The 20,691-nt window shown below is 44.6% G+C and overlaps 1 protein-coding gene and 1 pseudogene across 5 annotated transcripts in view; one reads left to right on the forward strand and one right to left on the reverse strand.

Moving 5' to 3' along the window:
- SAMD8 (sterile alpha motif domain containing 8) overlaps positions 1 to 20,691 on the forward strand; it is a 128,479-nt gene that overhangs the window by 101,399 nt on the left and 6,389 nt on the right. For 4 of the 5 annotated variants that reach the window (XM_070057881.2, XM_070057873.2, XM_070057882.2 and 1 more), the window contains 2 exons: positions 8,508 to 8,603; positions 11,653 to 11,770. In XM_070057881.2, coding sequence (XP_069913982.1) covers positions 8,508 to 8,603; positions 11,653 to 11,770 — 214 coding nt within the window. The remainder of the gene's footprint in view (positions 1 to 8,507; positions 8,604 to 11,652; positions 11,771 to 20,691) is intronic. The other variant, XR_016220975.1, reaches the window with a different exon arrangement.
- On the reverse strand, positions 14,419 to 14,938 carry LOC108178471 (large ribosomal subunit protein eL27 pseudogene; annotated as a pseudogene).

Raw genomic sequence — 20,691 nt, forward strand, 5'->3', positions numbered from 1 at the left:
TCCTCCCCTCCCCCGTCTGTAACTCTGCCAATTAACCTAAATCTGATCATAAGGAGATGATCATACAAATTCAAAACAGAACATTCTACTAGACAGCCAATCTGGACTTTTCAAAAATGTCAGTGTCATGACAAAGTCAGGAGGAATTCTCAGGGAAATTGAAGAGACATAAAACAAGAGAATGTATGAACATAAATTGGATTCTCTATCAAGAAAAAATAATTACTATAAAGGACATTTTGGGAACAATTTGGAAAATTTGAGTATGAATTGCCAAAAAAAAAAAAATGACACTTCATCACTGTTATAATTTTCTGGCTGTAACAGTGTGTTGGGTTATGAGGAGGGCATGCGTGTTGAACGATTTAGCGGTGAAATGTCATAATGTCTGTAACTTTAGATGCGGCCTCAGCTCCCGCCCTAAAAGATTGTATGTCTAGTTACAAGAGTACTTTTGAAAAATTCATGGAAAATGGGATTAGTAGATAAATTTATTTGACAGGAAAACTTTCAAATCCATAAATACCTTTTGTTTTCAAGATTTATTTATTTGGAAGACAGAGTTATAGAGAGGTAGAGCCAGAGGAGAGAGAGGGGTCTTCCATCTGCTGGTTCACTCCCCATATAACCGCAATGGCTGGAACTGCAATGATCCAAAGCCAGAAGCCAAGCGCTTCTTCCTGGTCTTTCATGTGGGTGTAGGGGCCCAAGGACTTGGGCCATCTTCTATTGTATCCCAGGCCATAGCAGAGAGCTGGATCGGAAGCAGAGCAAATGGAACTAGAACCGGCGCCCATATGGCATGCCAGTGCCACAGTCATAGGATTAACCTACTGCACCATGGTGCCAGTCCCAACTGTTTTTTTTTTTTTTTTTTTTTTTTTTTTTGATAGAGTTAGAGAGAGAGACAGAGAGAAAGGTCTTCCTTCCGTTGGTTCACCCCTCAAATGGCCGCTACGGCCGGCGCACTGCGCTGATCCGAAGCCAGGAGCCAGGTGCTTCCTCCTGGTCTCCCATGGGGTGCAGGGCCCAAGCACTTGGGCCATCCTCCACTGCACTCCTGGGCCACAGCAGAGAGCTGGCCTGGAAGAGGAGCAACTGGGACAGAATTTGGCGCCCCAACCAGGACTAGAACCTGGTGTGCCGGCGCCGTAGGCGGAGGATTAGCCTAGTGAGCCACGGCACCGGGCCCAACTTTAAAATTAACTTTTTCTATGAACTTTTTGAAGATTCCTCATGTGTAAAAATGGCAAAATGTTGACTATTAAAAATAATTGATGCGTTTAAATGAATATTAAGTTCTTATTTAAAAAATTTTGTTGATAAATCACTGTCTTTTAAATGAAAAGAATTGGGCAAAGAAATGATGAGAGAGAGAAAAGGAATGGGAACAGAGGAATGGAGAATATCAAGTGCTTCCCTGTCAGGAAGGGTAGCTTACAGCAAAATAGAGCTGTAGCTTCAGGAGGAGTGAGCAAGGACAAGCTGAGGGATATGAGGTCAAGAGGGTTTTTAGGGGGGCCGTGGTTGTGGCACAGCAAGTTGAACCACCACTTGTGATGCTGGCATCCCGTATTGGAGTATTTATTTGAGTGCTGGCTGCTGCTTTTCTGATCCAGTTCCCTGATAATGTAAATGGGAGAGCAATAGAAGATGGCCCAAGTATTTTGGCCCATGTCATCCACATAGGAGACCCAGATGGAGGTCTAAGCTCCTGGCCTTTGCCTGGTGCAGCTCCAGCTATTGCAGCCTTGTAGGGGAATGAACCAACTGATGATCTCTCTCTCTCTCTCTCACTCTCACTCTCTCTCTTTGTCACTTTGCCTTTCAAATAAATAAATAAACAATATATAATTTTTTTTTTGAACAGTTAGATAGACAGAGAGAAAGGTCTTCCTTCCATTGGTTCACCCCCCAGATGGCTGCTACGGCTGACACACTGCACCGATCCAAAGCCAGGAGCCAGGTGCTTCTTCCTGGTCTCCCATGCGGGTGCAGGGCCCAAGGGCTTGGGCCATCCTCCACTGCACTCCCGGGCCACAGTAGAGAGCTGGCCTGGAGGAGGAGCAACCGGGACAGGATCCAGTGCCCCAACCGGGACTAGAACCTGGGGTGCTGGTGCCGCAGGCAGAGGATTAGCCTAGTGAGCCGTGGCACCAGCCTTATAAATCTTTTTTTAATGTTTTGTTTTTGAATGAGGCTGTATTGTAGCATGTTGATTGTACTGAGGATAGGGTTGAGCCACTTTTTTATGAGAGAGCCAATAATGTTAGAGCTATGTTCTTGAATACATAAAAGAGGATGGATTACAGTGGGTGGGAGAGGCTGTCTTAGACATTTGGACTGTTCATCCTCGGAAGGTAGCAGCTATGGAAACAGAGGTAGAAAGTTACTGTATGTTATTGTGGAGTGTTAGAAAGCACTCTCCTGATTGTTTTCCTTTGCTCCATGTTCAAAGAGTGAGAATAGAGAAAATGATAGAGATTTGAGGAGACAGAATGAGATGTAAAATAGTCATTTAAAAGAGTATGAGAGTGAGTGGACTTGTGTAAAGTAGTAGTAGCACTACGGGTCTCTTTGAGGTTAGTCATGTTGCCATTACATGTTTTTAACAGCCTCATTCAATAATAAAGATATTGAATAGGTGGAGAATTGGGGTTAAACAGGGTTGGAGTTTTGTTAGGCAGTACGATGAAGGAAAAAGAGGCAAGGGAGTGACTATAGTAAAGGAACTGTGGACTCATGAGGATGAGGAAGGATGAGAAGTACAGACAGGTAGAGGACAGTGGAAATGTTATGTGATCAGTGCGTTCTAGGTCTCAGAATTATTGAAGTTGGGTTATTAGAAGGCATAAGATGGAAAAACAGATGTTAGTGTAGGACTCCTGAAATTCCTAGTATGAGGGGTAATCTCAAGGTCCAGGTCACACTCATAGGTCTGGGTCACTGTGGTATGGCAAAGAACAAGATCATGAGAAGAGAAGTAAAAACTGAAGTGATCGGCCGGCGCCGCGGCTCACTAGGCTAATCCTCCGCCTTGCGGCGCCGGCACACCGGGTTCTAGTCCCGGTAGGGGCGCCGGATTCTGTCCTGGTTGCCCCTCTTCCAGGCCAGCCCTCTGCTGTGGCCAGGGAGTGCAGTGGAGGATGGCCCAGGTGCTTGGGCCCTGCACCCCATGGGAGACCAGGAAAAGCACCTGGCTCCTGGCTCCTGCCATCGGATCAGCGCGCTGCGCTGGCCGCAGCGCGCCGGCCGCGGCGGCCATTGGAGGGTGAACCAACGGCAAAGGAAGACCTTTCTCTCTGTCTCTCTCTCTCACTGTCCACTCTGCCTGTCAAAAAAATAAAAAAAATAAAAAAAAAAAAAAAACCTGAAGTGATCAAGAAGAACACAGGTTGTAACAGGAGATAGTGACAGTGAACCGCAACTCCAGATCTCCAAGAAATGGGAGAATAAATACTGAGATTCTGTATGTGACTAAAACAAGGTGTAATGGGAGAAAGGATTGAAAACGGTGTAGCAGAGTAAGAGTAATTAGGATTTTATTTTAAAGGGTACAATTCTGTTGTGTTTTTTTTTTTTGGGGGGGGGGTGTATATTTGTGAAGTTGTGCAACCATCACTGCTAATTCCAGGACATTTTCATCATTCTCAAAAGAAACTCATCCCCATTAGCCATCATACCCTATTCTCTTCTTCCTCCAGAGCCTGGTAACTACAGTCTACTTTGTTTCCATGTCTATCTCCTGGGTATTTTTTATAAATAAAAGCAAACAATATATGGCCTTTTTTTGTGTCTAGCTTCTTTCACTTAGCATGTTTCAAGATTTATCCATTTTGTAACATGTATCAGTGCTACATTCTTTTTTTTTTTTAAGATTTATTTATTATTTGAAAGAGATACAGAAAGAGAAAGAGGTCTTCCATCCACTGGTTCACTCCCCAATTGGCCGCAATGGACGGAGCTGTGCCGATCTGAAGGCAGGAGACAGGAGCTTCTTCCAGATCTTTCCACGTGGGTGCAGGGGCCTAAGGACTTGGGCCATCCTCTACTGCTTTCCCAGGCCATAGCAGAGAGCTGGATTGGAAGTGGATCAGCCAGGTCTCAAACCAGCTCCCATATGGGATGGCAGCACTGCAGGCAGCAGCTTTACTCACTACACCACAGTGCTGACCCCCCTACATTCCTTTTTATACTTCCTTTTTATTACCTGATATTCCACTATATGTATATACTACATTTTGTTTATTAATTTATCATGGATAAATATTTGCGTTGTTTCTCCATTTTGACATTAATAATATGGCTGTGAACATTTGTGTACAAAAATTTGTATAGACATATATATATATATTTTTTTTTTTTTTTTTGGACAGGCAGAGTGGATAGTGAGAGAGAGACAGAGAGAAAGGTCTTCCTTTGCCGTTGGTTCACCCTCCAGTGGCCGCCACGGCTGGCGCGCTGCGGCCGGCGCACCGCGCTGATCCGAAGGCAGGAGCCAGGTGCTTCTCCTGGTCTCCCATGGGGTGCAGGGCCCAAGCCCTTGGGCCATCCTCCACTGCACTCCCTGGCCACAGCAGAGAACTGGCCTGGAAGAGGGGCAACTGGGAAAGAATCCGGCGCTCCGACCGGGACTAGAACCCGGTGTGCCGGCGCCGCTAGGTGGAGGATTAGCCTATTGAGCCACAGTGCCGGCCAGACATATATTTTCAACTCACAGTGGGAATTTTTTTTAAAGATCTATTTATGTGTTTGAAAGGTAGAGTTACAGAGAGAGAGATCTTCCATCTGTTTGTTCATTCCCTAGATGGCTGCAATGGTCAGGGCTGTACCAGGCTGAACCCAGGAACCAAGAGCTTCATCTGGGTCTCCCACATGGGTGGTGGAAGCCCAAATACTTGGCCCATCTTCTTTTTCTAGGCCATTAACAGGGATTTGGATCAGAGGTGGAGCAGCCAGGACATGAACCAGCACCCATGTGAAATGCCAGTGTTGCTGGTGGCAGCTTAACTTGCTGTGTCACAATGCTAGCCCCTCACAGTGGATATTCAAAATCAACTTTTGTTTCTTTTATCTACAGTGCCAGTCATTCTAAAAGCTTAACACTCTTAAGTATGTACATTTTATGTACAGGAGAATGGCAGCAGATGCTCTCAGTATTCTCCTTCGGTCTCTTCCTCCCCTTGCGTGTTGGTACTATCAACATCCAGCAGATAGGTGTGTTTGTTGGAGAGCCATTCTTGGGCTGCTGCCACATACCTTGCCTGCTTGAAAAAAGAGCCAGAATGCTTGGAAAGTAACAGTCCTTAACCCATGACTGATGAGATGCAATATAAATAGTTCATTTTTAAAATATTTATTTATTTATTTGAAAGGCAGAATTAAAGGCAGAGGCAGAGAGAGAGAAGTCTTCCATCCTCTGGTTCACTCTCCAAATGGCCACAATGGCTGGAGCTGAGCCAATCCAAAGCCAGGAGCCAGGGGCTCCATCCAGGTCTCCCATGCAGGTGCAGGGGTCCAAGGACTTGGGCTGTCTTCTGCTTTCCCAGGCCATAGCAGAGAGCTGGATTGGAAGTGGAGCAGCCGGGGCTTGAACCAGTGCCCATATGGGATGTGGTGGCTTTACCTGCTATGCCACAGCGCCGGCCCCTCCCTACAGCATTTTACTTGCTGCTTTTTTTTTTTTTTTTTTTTTTTTTTTTGACAGAGTTACGCAGTAAGAGAGAGAGACAGCGAGAAAGGTCTTCCTTCTGTTGGTTCACCCCCAAATGGCCACTACGGCTGGGCGCTGCACCGATCCAAAGCCAGGAGCCAGGTGCTTCTTCCTGGTCTCCCATTCGGGTGCAGGGCCCAAGCACTTGGGCCATACTCTACTGCTGGGCCACAGCAGAGAGCTGGACTGGAAGAGGAGCAACTGGGACAGAATCCAGCGCCCCAACCGGGACTAGAACCCGGGGTGCCGATGCTGCAGGCGGAGGATTAGCCAAGTGAGCCGAGTCGCTGGCCCTCTTGCTGCTTTCTTGATTTCTTTCTATGTCTCCCTGATCTCATACCCAAGTATCTCTATCATTTTTCCTTGGGAGCATTTCCTTATAAATCTCTTTATTGCACTGATCTTTGGTTTAGCATCTGCTTCTGAAGCTTATTTTACATGGTTCTAAAAGCTTGAGCACAATAAACACTTAAGAAACTAACATAAGTAATGAAAAAAGCCACACCAATCTAGAGGCTTAACTGGCCTTCTTTTCTCAGTAGTCCCTGAGGTCCTTACCGTACCAGTGTAATAATCAGTATTTACAATGATGACTTTGAATTACCATAGAAAATTAAATTCTGTCCAGAAAAAGGCATATACATGTATAATGTATTTTTTTTGAAACTTTGCATCAAAATAAATATGAGAGATTGGGGCTGGTGCTGTGGTGCAGCGGGTTAACACCCTGGCCTGATGCACTGGCATCCCATATGGGCACCGGTTCTAGTCCCGGCTGCTCCTCTTCTGATCCAGCTCTCTGCTAAGGCCTGGGATAGCAGTAGAAGATGGCCCAAGTCCTTGGGCCCTTGCACCTGCTTGGGAGACCTGGAGGAAGCTCCTGGCTCCTGGCTTCGGAGCGGCGCAGCTTCGGCTGTTGCAGCCAATTGGGGAGTGAACCAGAGGATGGAAGACCAATCTCTGTCTCTGTCTCTGTCTCTGTCTCTACCTCTCTCTGTAACTCTAATAAATAAAAATAAATCTTTAAAAAAATAAATATGAGGGATTGAATACACTTGATAGTTTCCTGGAATGTCAGTAAAAGAGGAAAGAAGTCCATAATCCCAATTCAAGCAAAAAACAGTGACAATAAGTTTGGAAAGTAGAATAATCTAAGTACCAGTGAGATTGGGGGTTAGAGAGTGGCAATGCCCAAGATGTGCAGAGCTCAAAAAAGACTCCAAAAATGGGAGCAGCAAACATCACTCAGGCCAGGTACAAAAAGGAGCTAATATAGGAGAAGTGTTTGACAATCTGTTTAAGAAGCTTTTAGACATGCTGTACTGTAATAGGAGACTGGTGGTGTATTCTATAGAGCAGTTGAATGTGAGGCACCGTGGAGTCAAGGACACCATGGGAACAAAGGTATGCTTTCCAGGGGTTAACTGAAAGTCTAGTCTGTATGCTAATCTCTGACTTTCCACCTCCTTCCTTAGGTAGCCAGAATTATTTCCCTTCCCCACTCCTACCCAGCACCAGTCCTCCATGCAGCGTAACAGATTCTTCTAGAAAACTCGCACAAGAGAAAGGGACTGTAGGTAACTCTGGTTGGGAGGAGTTACTTAACTCATCAACCAGACCTCTGCAGATTAGCAACGTTCAATCTGCGCACACAGAATGTCTAATTACACAGAACATCTGATTGTCCTTTTTTAGTGTTTTACTGTCAAATATGTGTGGTCAGTCAAGAGTAACCAGACATTTGAAGAGAACAGACCAATGCAAATACAAAAGGAAACTTTCCTTTTTTAAAGACATCTTTATTTCCTGTTATAAAATTAACACATGCAATTAGTGAAATAAAGAATAACAAATAATATATATAAATAATAAAAATAAAACCAGCAATAACCCTACCACCAGAAATGACCTGTTTTACTTCTGCCTGCCTTCCTTCCTTCCTCCCTTACCTCTCTCCATCCTCCCCCCGACCTTTTATTTATTTGAAAGTCAGAGTTACACAGAGAGAGTGGAGAGTCAGAGAGAGAAAAAGAGAGAGAGGGGCCCTCCATCTGATGGTTCCCTCCCCAGTTGGTCACAACGGCCAGAGCTGCGCCGATCCAAAGCCAGGAGCCAGGAGCTTCCTTCAGGCCTCCCAAGCCAGTGTAGGGGCCCAAGGAATTAGGCCACCTTCCACTGCTGTCCCAGGCCATAGCAGAGAGCTGGATTGGAAGTGGAGCAGCCGGGTCTTGAACCGGTGCCCATATGGGCCAGGGCATTGACCTGCTGCGCCACAGCGCCAGCCCCACGACCTGTCTTTTACTAGTGGGTAATCATGGGCACTATGGATTTGGTGAGGATAAAAGAGTGACAAATGGAAAGGAAAAAGAAAACAGGGAGACAAAATAGAAGAAGAAACAGAAATAAAGGAGTTAAAAAAAATAGAACCAAGCCAGATATTCAGGCCCTGAAAACCTGGATTCTGAAATGAGCACATCGTGCAAGAAGTATACTCCTCTCTTGTCTGGTGGACAGTCTTATCCAGGTCTGCTTGCTACAGAACAGAAGAAAAGGCTCTTATTTCTTTACAGAAAACCATGACTGGGAATAACATAACAAACAGGTTCAGATAAATGGAATACCTTATGAAGCACTTTATTAAATACTTTATGGTATTCTGTGATATTCTCTGAATATTGTATCCTGAAAGCAGTACAAGTTCTATAAAGCAATCTTAAGGTCACTATTAGAGGAGTATCTTACTGAAAAGGTTGGCATCTACTTCACTTCAAAACTAAATTTTTTTCTATTCCAGTGTTCCTAGAATCCCGTGGGCCTTTGCCATGACAGAAGTTTGTGGCATGATTCTGTGCTATATTTGGCTCCTGGTTCTTCTTCTTCACAAGCACAGGTACCTCCCTTATTCTACTAAAAGACTGGACGTGTTTTGACTCTCTTGTGTCAAAGTCATCAAGCCTTCTCTTTCCCTTTGCATTTTCCTACTTAATTTCCTTCTTTGGTCAGCATGACATTATCATTATTGACGAAGGAAACTGTTTTGGGTTTATTAGCCCAAGATAATGCCTACATATTTAGTAATATTCTGAGTGTAGTCTACAGAGAAAGACCGAAGTTGGGGATGATCAGCTGTGGGCCAGCTGTTGCTTGTAAGTATAGCCTTGCTTCATATTTTTAAGAAATCAACTGGAAATGGCACTTTCTTTTTTTTTTTTTTTTTTTTTAATTTTTTTTTTTTTTTTTTTTTTTTTTTTTTTTTTTTATTTTTGACAGGCAGAGTGGACAGTGAGAGAGAGAGACAGAGAGAGAAAGGTCTTCCTTTTTGCCGTTGGTTCACCCTCCAATGGCCGCCGCTGCAGCCGGCGCACCGTGCTGATCCGAAGGCAGGAGCCAGGATCCAGGTGCTTTTCCTGGTCTCCCATGGGGTGCAGGGCCCAAGCACCTGGGCCATCCTCCACTGCACTCCCTGGCCATAGCAGAGAGCTGGCCTGGAAGAGGGGCAACCGGGACAGAATCCGGCGCCCCAACCGGGACTAGAACCCGGTGTGCCGGCGCCGCAAGGTGGAGGATTAGCCTATTGAGCCACGGCGCCGGCTGAAATGGCACTTTCTATACAAGGATAGAAACTCCTCCAAAGACAGTCTTTGGCCAGATGTTTTAATGGAAGAAGTTGTTCTCTGCTTGGAGAAGGCCCATTAAAAAGAGATTATTTTGCACATTGCACATTTAGTCTATGTGGTTTACTTCGGATGCTGTAGATCCTGCTATACAGGGAAAGTGTTTGTTGACATTTCACCCAGCAATGTAAGAAAACAGGAGGCATTGGGGGGAGGGGCTCTTTTACTACTTTGATGAGGAAAATTACTTGATTTTAAGTATTAAGTAAGAAAGCATAGGGAGCAAATTTAAAGAACTGTAGAATGTACAGATACCTTATCCGTTGTCTTGGAACTCTGGAGAGAAATAAGGGCATGTTCTTGAGTTTTCCATCCTCTCTCCTCCGAGAAAGCACTTGAAGTAAATCACAGTGATGGGCTTTAGGTCCTAAGCAGCAGTTATTTCAGTGCTTTGAAGCTGCAAAGAAAGATTGATGGCCACTACTCCTGTCACACTTTTAGGCTATACTGAGCCTTATTCTCTCCCATTTTGTCCTATTTTGCAGCAATATTTTAAAACCTGGATAGCTTAAGTCCAGAGCTAGTTTAAAAATACGTGCGTCACTGCTGCTTTCTGATCAAATTTGCCTCCCCAGGTCCATGGATTTGAACTTACCCACTCTTCTGTACAGGAAAGAGTTTACCTTATAGGAAACTCTGGGAGCTTTAACAAAGCATAGCATAGTTAATATTAATTAATATTAATATTTAAATTGGTCAAAGAAAGTGCTTCTCAAGAGTGTGGGTTCTCTTGTACCACTTTCATTAGAATCACCCAGTTATTGTTAAAATGCAGGTTTCTAGGCTCCATCTCTAGTGTGCACACTGAAATTGGAAGCATACATGGCCTCATGTTCAGTGCTTTTTTTTTTTTTAAGGGAGGAAAGAGCATTTTGAAAATGTGTAAAGCATAATTCCCGCCCTCGAATATTAGTCTCTTTTGATTTAAGACATTTAAACAAATAGTATACTAATACAGGTGATGTCACAGTGCACGTCAAGATTACCCCAGTTGGGTCTGGTACTGTGGTGTGGTAGGCTAAGCCTCCACCTGCAGTGCTGGCATCCCATATGGGAGCGAGTTTGTGTGTCCCAGCAGTTCCTCTTCCAATCCCACTCTCTGCTTATGGCTTGGGAAAGCGGTTGAAGATGACCCAAGTGCTTGGACCCCTGCACCCACGTGGGAGACCTGGAGGAGACTCCTGGCTCCTGGTTTCTGGCTTCAGATCAACTTAGCTGCAGGCATTGCGGCTATCTGGGGAGTGAACCAGCAGATGGAAGACCTTTCTCTCTGTCTCTCCCTCTCTCTGTCTGTAACTCTACCTCTCAAATAATTAAATAAATTTTAAAAAATAAATGATTACCCCAGTTAGACTTATTTAAAATTTTTTGTTTCAGATATACTTACTTTAAAACTTAGTAATTTTTAAAGCATTTATTTATTTATTTATTTATTTATTTCAGAGAATTTCAAAGAGAGGGAGAGACAGAGAGAGAGCTCTTCCATCCACTGATTCATTCCCCAGATGACCCTAATAGCCAGGGCTGGGCTGGGCCAAAGCCAGGAGCTTTTTCCAGGTCTTCCACATGGGTAGCAGGGCCCCAAGCACTTAGGCCATCTTACACTTCCTTTTCCAGGCCATTAGCAGGGAGCTGAATCAAAAGTGGAGCACCTGGGACATGAACTGGCTCCCATATAGGATGCTAGCTAGCAATGCAGGCAGCTGCTTTACCCACTACACCATAGTGCCAGCCCCAAACTTAGCATTTTTTAGAAAAACTAAGTATTTCATAGCTTAAATTTAAATTAGGATAAATTAGAATTAGAATTGGGAAGCTACTGTCATTATTGTTAAAAGGAGCAAAAAAAATTCCAGAATTACACAGTTTTATATATAAATAATTTATGAGCAATTTATGAGTAATGGAGCTAATACTAAGCTTGCTAGTCTTCCATCTTACCTGAGTTGTACTTTGTTAGCCACATGTGGCTGTTTATATTACAATGACATAATATTTAAAATTCACCTTTTTGTTGTATTAGCCATCGTGCAGGTGCTCAAGAGCCATGGTAGATGGCGTATTGGACAGTGTATAGAATATTTGCATCATTGCAAAAAGTTATATTGGACAGTGGTACTTTAGAAGGTCCCTAAGATTTCTGTCTCTGCGAAGATTCCATTGGTTTTTCTGCTTTCTCACCCTTTAAGTAAACGATTGATTCCTGGGGATATTTTGGTTTGTTTTCTTCTGATCTTTCCCCTTTTTTGGTCGCTCTGTTCACAGGTCAATACTTCTGCGAAGGCTTTGTAGCCTGATGGGCACTGTATTCTTGCTTCGCTGCTTTACCATGTTTGTGACCTCCCTCTCCGTGCCAGGACAGCATCTGCAGTGTACTGGAAAGGTAGCCTGCTACCTTCTTGATCTTCTCTTGTTCCTCATGCAGTGATGGCACAATATATGCAGTAATGCTAAAAGTTTGCTTTTAGTATTAAAATGTGCTTTTTGGTATTTGCTATCTCTTTTTTGTTTTGTTTATTTATTTGAAATACAGAGTTCACAGAAAGAAAGAGAGGCAGTGGGAGGGAGAGAGAGAGAGAGAGAATGAGAGAGAGAAAGAGAGAGAGAGATCGGCCATCCACTGGTTCACTCCCCAGATGGCCTCAATGGCCAGAGTTGGGCTGGTCTGAAGCCGGCCTGGAGCCAGGAGCTTCTTCTGGGTCTCTCACATGAGTACAGGGTCCCAAGGAGTGGAGCTGTCTTCTGCTGCTTTATCAGGCACAGTAGCAGGGAGCTGGATCAGAAGTGGAACAGTCAGGTCTCAAACTGGTACCTGTGTGGGATGCCAACATCACAGGTAGCAGTTTTACCAATGCACCACAATGCCGGCCCCAGCTCTAATGAACCTCCAGAAGCAAATTGGTAAAACTGTGAAGCCAGAATCACATCTTTGTGTTGTTTGTCTCCGTTGACACTAGTTGTGTGCTGTGGAGCTATAGAAAAAGTTTCCTTTTTTTGTTTTCCCTTTCCCCCAATCCTCAACATCTTTACTGCTTCTTGGGCTCGCTCTGATCCTTTGAATGTCCTCATCACTCCTTTTATTAGAAAATGTTGTTGTGTGACCATATCCTATCTAAAAATTGGTACCCAGTGCTCTAAAGTTTGCTCTTTTCTGGGATAGAGAAAACAGTGATGGGTTTTGTTTTTGTTTTGTTTGTTTTTAAAGATTTATTTTATTTATTTAAAAGAATTGCAGAGAGAGGCAGAGACAGAGAGGTCTTCCATCTGCTCATTCAATCCCCAGATGGCCACAACAGCTGGAGCTGCGCCGATCCAAAGCCAGGAGCCAGGAGCTTCTTCTGGGTCTCCCACGTGTGGGTGCAGGGGCCCAAGCACTTGGGCCATCTTCTACTGCTATGCCAGGCCATAGCAGAGAGCTGGATCAGAAGAGGAAAAGGGCCGGCACCGCGGCTCAACAGGCTAATCCTCCACCAGGTGGCGGCACACCAGGTTCTAGTCCCGGTCGGGGCACCGGATTCTGTCCCGGTGCCCTTCTTCCAGGCCAGCTCTCTGCTATGACCCGGGAGTGCAGTGGAGGATGGCCCAAGGGCTTGGGCCCTGTACCCCATGGGAGACCAGGAGAAGCACCTGGCTCCTGCCTTCGGATCAGCGCGGTGTGCCGGCCGCAGCGCGCCAGCCGTGGCGGCCATTGGAGGGTGAACCAACGGCAAAGGAAGACCTTTCTCTCTGTCTCTCTCTCTCTCTCACTATCCACTCTGCCTGTCAAAAAAAAAAAAAAAAAAGAAAGAAAAAGAAGAAGAAGAAGAAGAAAAGGAGCAGCTGGGCCTAGAACCAGCACACATATGGAATGCTGGCGCTTCAGGCCAGGGCTTTAACCCGCTGTGCCACAGTGCTGGCCCCATGTTTTTGTTTTAAACTTTGTAGCTTGTTATATTGATATAAGGTAGACATATGTCTTCAGGGTAAACCAAGAAAAGAGAAATATGAACAACAAAAACTAAGAATTACTTTTTTGTTATATAAGACTTTGAAAATCTCTACTTGATGTATGAAATTGGCTCTTGTGACAGGTTTGGACACTTTATCTTAGTTTTCTAAGCCTCTGTGCTTTAGTTCTGTGCTCCCAAATATTGAGATGTATCTACTAACACCTTTGTTGTCTGTTGATACTATTTGGAAACAAATTTAAGTGTCAGTTCTTGTAGTGTTATATAAATAACTGAAATGCCAACTAGGGAAGATTAAGCACCAGAAGGAGATCAGACCTAAAAATAAATCCTTGAGCTAAAGGATGACAAAACTTTCTCTGGGTATTAGGAATGCTCTGACTGACAGGAGGAAAGGGCAAGGAGTGAATATGTCATTTAAGATTTAATGTAAGTGGAAGGTTTTATTTTTAGGGTATAGGCTACTTAGGTTTGCTGTGTGGTTTTTCCCCTCATTTTCCAAAAGGAAAAAACAATTATTTTGTTTTTTTAAAAAGTTTTTTTAATTAATTTATTTATTTGAAAGAGTTACACAGAGAGAGGAGAGGCAGAGAGAGAGGTCTTCCATCCAGTGGTTCACTCCCCAGTTGGCTGCAGCGGCTGGAGCTGCGCTGATCCAAAGCCAGGAGCCAGGAGCTTCTCCCAGGTCTCCCACATCGGGGCAGGGCCCCAAGGAGTTGGGCCATCTTCTACTGCTTTCCCAGGCCATAACAGAGCTGGATCGGAAGTGGAGCAGCCGGGTCTTGAACTGGCGTCCATATGGGATGCCAGCACTTCAGGCCAGGGCATTAACCTGCTGCACCATAGCACTGGCCACAGTTTTTTAAAAAGTTTTTAATGATTGGAACAAAAAAATCGAAAATTAGGGGCCAGTGCTGTGGCATAGCAGGTAAAGCTGTGGTTAAGTGTAGGCATCCTGTATGGGTGCCAGTTCGAGTCTCAGCTGCTCCACTTCTGATCCAGCTCTCTGCTATGGCCTGGGAAGGCAGTAGAAAATGGCCAAGTGCTTGGGTTCCTGTACCCATGTGGAGACCTAGAAGAAGCTCCAGGCTGCTGGCTTTGGATTAGCTTAGCTCTGGACCTTTTGGGGAGTGAACCAGCAGATGGAAGACTCTCTCTCTCTCTGCCTCTCTGTAACTTTACCTTTCAAATAAACAAATAAATCTTTAAAAAATGTATCTAAAATTACAGCTTCTGGAAGAACCATTTGTTCTTGTGGTCTTGTACCTCTCTTCAAAATTGGCCTTGGCCTCTTGGGCCTTTGTGTTTAAGAGCAGGGTTTCTGAAGACAGCCTTGTTACCCTTGTTTTGTCCAAGGTAGTATCCACAGAGTACATGATGGGCATGAGATGATTATAGTTATAAACTTGACATAAGACTTGATTTTTGACCTCTTGGCAATTTTCTTCTTGCCCATGGCAACTGTCACTTTATAGGGACCATGCTCAGTTCTGACTGTAGGGGAGATCTGAGGTGCTGTCATCAGTGTTCTTCATGATGACAGCTTTGTGTCCCAAGTAGTGTCCAGCTAGGACTAATACAACCTTCCCAGGATTCATGAACTTGCTTATTTTAACAGCTTCCACTTGGGCCTACAGCATAGCACATAATATTTTAAAATTGTATATTATTATTTAAAAAATTCTAATTACATAGAAATATATACATTAAGAAGTAAAAGCTGGAGCTGGCGTCGTTATGTAGCCCGTTACAACTGCTTGCGATGCTGGCATCCCGTATCAGAGCACCAGTTTGAGTTCTAGCTTCCCTGCTTCGTATCCAACTCTCTATTAATGTGCCTGGAAAAGCAACAGATTGTGGCCCAAATACTTGGGCCACTGCCACCATGTAGGAGACCTGGATGGAATCCAGGCTCCTGGCTTCAGCCTGGCCCAGCCTTGGCTGTTGGTGCCATTTGGAGAGTGAAATAGTGATTAGAAGATCAATCCATCTCTGTCACTCTGCCTGTCAAATAAATAAGATAAATCTTAAGGAAAAAATAATGGTAAAAGCCCGCATAATTTCCTTTTTTTCATCACATACCACATTGAATAATGCTGTTATTATTGTTAAATGAAAGATAAGATTATGAAGCAGATGTTCTAGCATAGCATGTCAACCTCTGCCTGCAACACCAGCATCCTATAGAGCGTCTGTTTGAGTCCAGGCTGCTCCACTTCCAGCTCCCTGGTAATGTGCCTGGGAAAGCAGCAGAAGGTGACCCACGAGGTTGGGTGCCTGCAACCCACATGGGAGACCCAGGTGAAGCTCCTGACTCCTGGTTTTGACCTGGCCCCAACGCATCCATTAGTGTCATTTGGGGAAAAATGGTTAAGATTATATTGTAGATACTGTTTTCTGTTTTTATTTTTAAAATATTTTTAAAATTTATTTGAAAGGCAGAGGCAGAGAGAGAAAGAGAAAGTCTTTTGTCTGCTGGTTCACTCCCCAAATGGCTGCAATGGCTGGAGCTGAGCTGATCTGAAGCAAGTAGCCAGGAGTTTCTTCCGGGTCTCCTACATAGGTGCAGGGGCCCAAGGACTTGGGCCATCTTCTACTGCTATCCCAGGCCATAGCAGAGAGCTGGATCACAAGTGGAGCAGCGGCTGGCGCCACGGCTCACTAGGCTAATCCTCCGCCTGCGGCACTGGCACTCTGGATTCTAGTCCTGGTTGGGGCACTGGATTCTGTCCTGGTTGCTCCTCTTGCAGTCCAGCTCTCTGCTGTGGCCTGAGAAGGTAGTGGAGAATGGCCCAGGTGCTTGGGCCCTGCACCTGCATGGGAGACCAGGAGGAAGCACCTGGCTTCTGGCTTTGGATTGGCGCAGCGCGCCAGCCATAGCAGCCATTTGGGGGGTGAACCAACGGAAGGAAGACCTTCCTCTCTGTCTCTCTCTCACTGTCTAACTCTGCCTGTCCAAAAAAAAAACACAAGTGGAGCAGCTGGGATTCGAACCAGTACCCATATGGGATGCTGGCGCTGCATGCAGCAGCTTTACCTACTATGCCACAGCGCCAGCCCGGAGATTTATTTATTTATTTAAAGACAAAAAGAGACATCTCCATCCACTGCTTTACTCTCCAAATGATGACAATAGCCAGGGCTGGACCAGGTCAAAACCAGGAGCCGGGAACTCCATCTTGGTCTCCCACATGGGTGGCGTGGGCCCAACCACTTGGGCCATCTTCTGCTGCTATCCTAGACAGGAAGCTGGATCTGAAGTTGAGCAGCTGAGACTCAAACCCACACTCCAGTATGGAATTCTGGTGTTTCAGGCAGCTGCTTAACTCATAGCACCACAGTGCTGGCCCCTAGACATTGTTTTTAAAGATTTATTTATTTATTTGAGAGGCAGAGTTGAGAGAGATACAGAGAGACAGGTCTTCTATTCGCTGGGTCACTCCCCAAATGACCACAACAGCTGGAGCTGGGCTGATTGCAAGCCAGGAGCCAGGAGCTTCTTCCAAGTTTCCTACATGGGTGCAGGGGCCAAAGTACTTGGGCCATCTTTCATTCCTTTCCCAGGCCATTAGTAGGGAGCTGGATCGGAAGTGGATCAGCTGGGATTCGAACCAGTGCCCATATGGGGTGCTGGTGCCAAAGACAGAGGCTTAACCTACTATGCTATAATGCTGGTCCCTAGACATTGTTTTTTAGCTTATTTTTATTTATTTTATTTTTTAATTAAGTAATTTATTTGAAAGGCAGAGTGAGAGATAGAGGCAGAGAGAGAGAGAGAGGTCTTCCATCTTCCATCTGCTGGTTCACTCCCTAGATGACTACAACAGCAGGAGCTGGGCCGACCCAAAGCTAGGAGCCAGGAGCTTCTTTCTGGTTTCCTATGCAGGTGCCGGGGCCCAGGGACTTGGGCCATCTATCACTGCTTTCCTAGGCCAAATCAGAGAGCGGGATCGGAAGTGGGGCGGCCAGTCTCCAAATGATACACAATGCTATAGTAAATATCATTGTACAGTTGTGTTTTTGCTTTTATACCTCCTTGAGATAAATTACTACATGTAGAATCGTGGAACTAAAGGATGAGCACATTCAACATTGTTATATGTATTGTTAAAATGCCCACTTGAAGGGCAGACATGGTGGTGCAGCAGATTAATAAGCCACTGCTTGGGCTGCCTGTGTTCAGTATCAGAGGGCCTGGAGTCAAGTCTCACCTCTACTTCCATAGCTTCCTGCCAATGTGCATCTGACAAAGCAGAAGGTGGTGGCTCAAGTATTTGAGTCCTGGCCACCACATGGAAAACCAGGATTGAGTTTGTGGCTCCTGGCTTTAGCCTGACCCTTCCTTCCTCCCTTCCTTTCTTCCTTTCCTCTCCTCTGTCCTCTCCTCTCCTCTCCTCTCCTCTCCTCTCCTCTCCTCTCCTCTCCTCTCCTCTCCTCTCCTCTCCTCTCCTCTCCTCTCCTCTGTCTTCTCCTCTCCTCTCCTCTCCCCTCCCCTCCCCTCCCCTCCCCTCCCCTCCCCTCCCCTCCCCTCCCCTCTCCTCTCCTCTCCTCTCTTTCTTCCCCTCTCTCTCTCTCTCTCTCTCTCACACACACACACACACACACACACTACCTTTCAAATAAATAAAAATATTATCAACCTTGAGAGTCACTGTCATTTTGAAAGGGGATATCTGATACCTTGGTGCCTTTTTTTTTTTTTTTTTTTTTTAATTTGAAAGGCAGAGAGAGAGAAAAAAAACCTCATCTGCTCATTGACTCCCCGACTGCCATTCATTCCCCAACTGCTCACAACAGCCAGGCTGAATCTGAGAGTGGGGAACTCAGTCTGGGTCTCCCATGTGGGTAGCAGGGACCAAAGTACTTGATCAGCAACTGCCTCCCAGGATGTGCATTAACAGGAAGTTGAGATCTGGAACAGAGATGGAACGCACACCCAGGCACTCTGATATGGAAGGCAGGCATCCCAAGTGGTGTCTTGACCTTTATGTTTAAGTCTTTAGTCTATTTTGAAATTGTTTTGATACATACTGAGAAGCAGGAATAGAACAGTTTCCTCTCAATAGTATGCTAATTGATTAGTAGAGATTTAAAAGAAGAAATATTTTAGCTATCTAGAAGTTTTTAATTTTCCCTTTTCCCTCTGAAGGTTTGGTAATTCAGTCTGTAGCCTAATTGATAATAGACTGATTAGCAAGAGAAAAAGCATACAAATTTATCAAGATACACAAAGTATGAGACACAGAACAGGCTAGATGGTTGATGCTTTTACAATATCTTGAGTTGCATAAAGGAATGAATAGGGACTTTGGCTCCAGAAGAGGGGAGGTGGTGACATAGACCAGGGGAGGTTCAGGAAAGGAACAACTGCTTAAGGTTCAAAGGCTGTCTTCTTACTCGTAGTTTCTCTGGTACACAGCTGCCAGAAGACCACATGGGGTAATCTCCCTTTTGGCCTGGTGTTCCATCCCCATGCTCTTCTTCCTGTGAAAAGATCTTTCCTAGGCAGGGACATAGGGATCTCAGAGAGAAAGCCTCTGCTTGCGTATGTTGTTTATAATGCAGGTAGGTATAAATCTGGTCATGGGGTGTGAGATTATGCTCTCCCATAGGTTTATTACACTGACAACAGAATTTCCTGTAGCTCGAGGGCAGCCACTAAACTGAAAGATATATGTGCATAGGGCTGCAACATGTACTGTAGAAATAAATTAAGACACTATCCCTTTACAGTATGGACGGCCCCTTTTCTGTCTCTAATGACTGTTTTTCATTATCATTTTCAATATATGGATATTTCTGTTCAAATCTGCCCTAAATACTGTTAATTGCTTTGAATTATAACCTACTTATTGACCCGTATTATTTTCCATACTTGTTAAAATTAGAACATTAAGGTGATAATTACTAGCAATCAGATCCCTTAAATTGAACTCCATTAGGCATTTTCATCGTCATAAAGTAATTGCTTGAAATGGTATTCCCAATTGTATTCCCAGAAGTAGGGGGTTTGGGACCAGAATCACCAACACCCCCCCTTTTTTTTTTTTTTTTTTTTTTTTTTTTAAGATTTATTTATTTATTTGAAAGGCAGAGTTACAGAGAGAGCGCTTCCACCTGCTGGTTCACGTCCCACATGGCCACAATGGCTGGGGCTGAGCCAGGCTGCAGTGAGGAGCCTGCAGCTCCATCCTGGTCTCCCACACTGATGGCAGGGGGCTAATCACTTGGGCCATCCTCTCCTGCTCTCCCAGGCACATTAGCAGGGAGCTAGACTGGAAATGGAGTGGCCATGACTCAAACCAGTGCTCTGATGTGGGAAGCCAAAATCACAGACAGCAGCTTAACCCACTGCTCCACAACACTGGCCTCACATTCCTGTTTTTGAAATCTAAAAACTTTTAAACTAGTTTTTCATACTTTGATTAGTGCATTCTATTCATTCTGCTTTGTTGTTTCAGTTTTCTTTTTTTTTCTTGAACAATAAATAGGACATTTAAGACAAGAAAAGATAGGGAGATTTGAGCAAATATTCTTGGTTTTGACTGGCATCACTTGTTTCCTGTCCTTGGTTGTAACATTTTCCTAGCAGTCTCTTCACTACATGATTTTCTACTTTCTCAGGGGTGATATCTCTAACTATCCTCATTAGAGGTCATGGAAGAACCAAACCATGTACTTTATTTTCTGCAGTTACTAATTTTTCTCCCTTTCTTTGCTTCAACTGAGGCAGAAGGGGAAAGCTGAGAGGTGTGTAATCAGCAGGTGAGGTTTCTAATGAGATCATGATATCTAATAAGGTTGTTTCTTTTGGTCACTTTGGACTTGGACTTCTTAGGTTCACTTCCTGGCTTTGTTATATACAAGTTGTATGACCTTTCTAAGCCAGTTCCCTCATCTGCAAATTAAATCACTTCTTAGGATTGTTTTGGAAATTAAATGCAATAACATATAAAGCACTTAGCATACCTTGTACACAGTAAATGCATATAAAATTCTGTCAGGTTTTTGTGTCATTATTGTTATATGTTAAATGTCTTTTTTTTTTTAAGATTTATTTATTGTTTGAAAGACAGAGTTACAGAGAGGCAGAGGCAGAGAGGTCTTCTATCCGCTGGTTCACTCCTCAAATGGCCAGAATGGCCAGAGCTGGGCCATTCTGAAGCCAGGAGCCAGAAGCTTCTAACAGGTTTCCTACGAGGGTGCAGGGGCCCAAGCACTTGGGTCATCTTCCAGTGCTGTCCCAAGCCACAGCAGAGAGCTGGATCAGAAGTGGAGCAGCTGGGACCTGAACCAAGGCCCATATGGGATGCCGGCACTGTAGGTGGCTGCTCTCCCCATTATGCCACAACTCCAG

Source organism: Oryctolagus cuniculus, chromosome 15, assembly GCF_051225735.1.
Source record: "Oryctolagus cuniculus isolate XC-2025 breed Fujian yellow rabbit chromosome 15, ASM5122573v1, whole genome shotgun sequence".
Classification (NCBI taxonomy): domain Eukaryota; kingdom Metazoa; phylum Chordata; class Mammalia; order Lagomorpha; family Leporidae; genus Oryctolagus; species Oryctolagus cuniculus.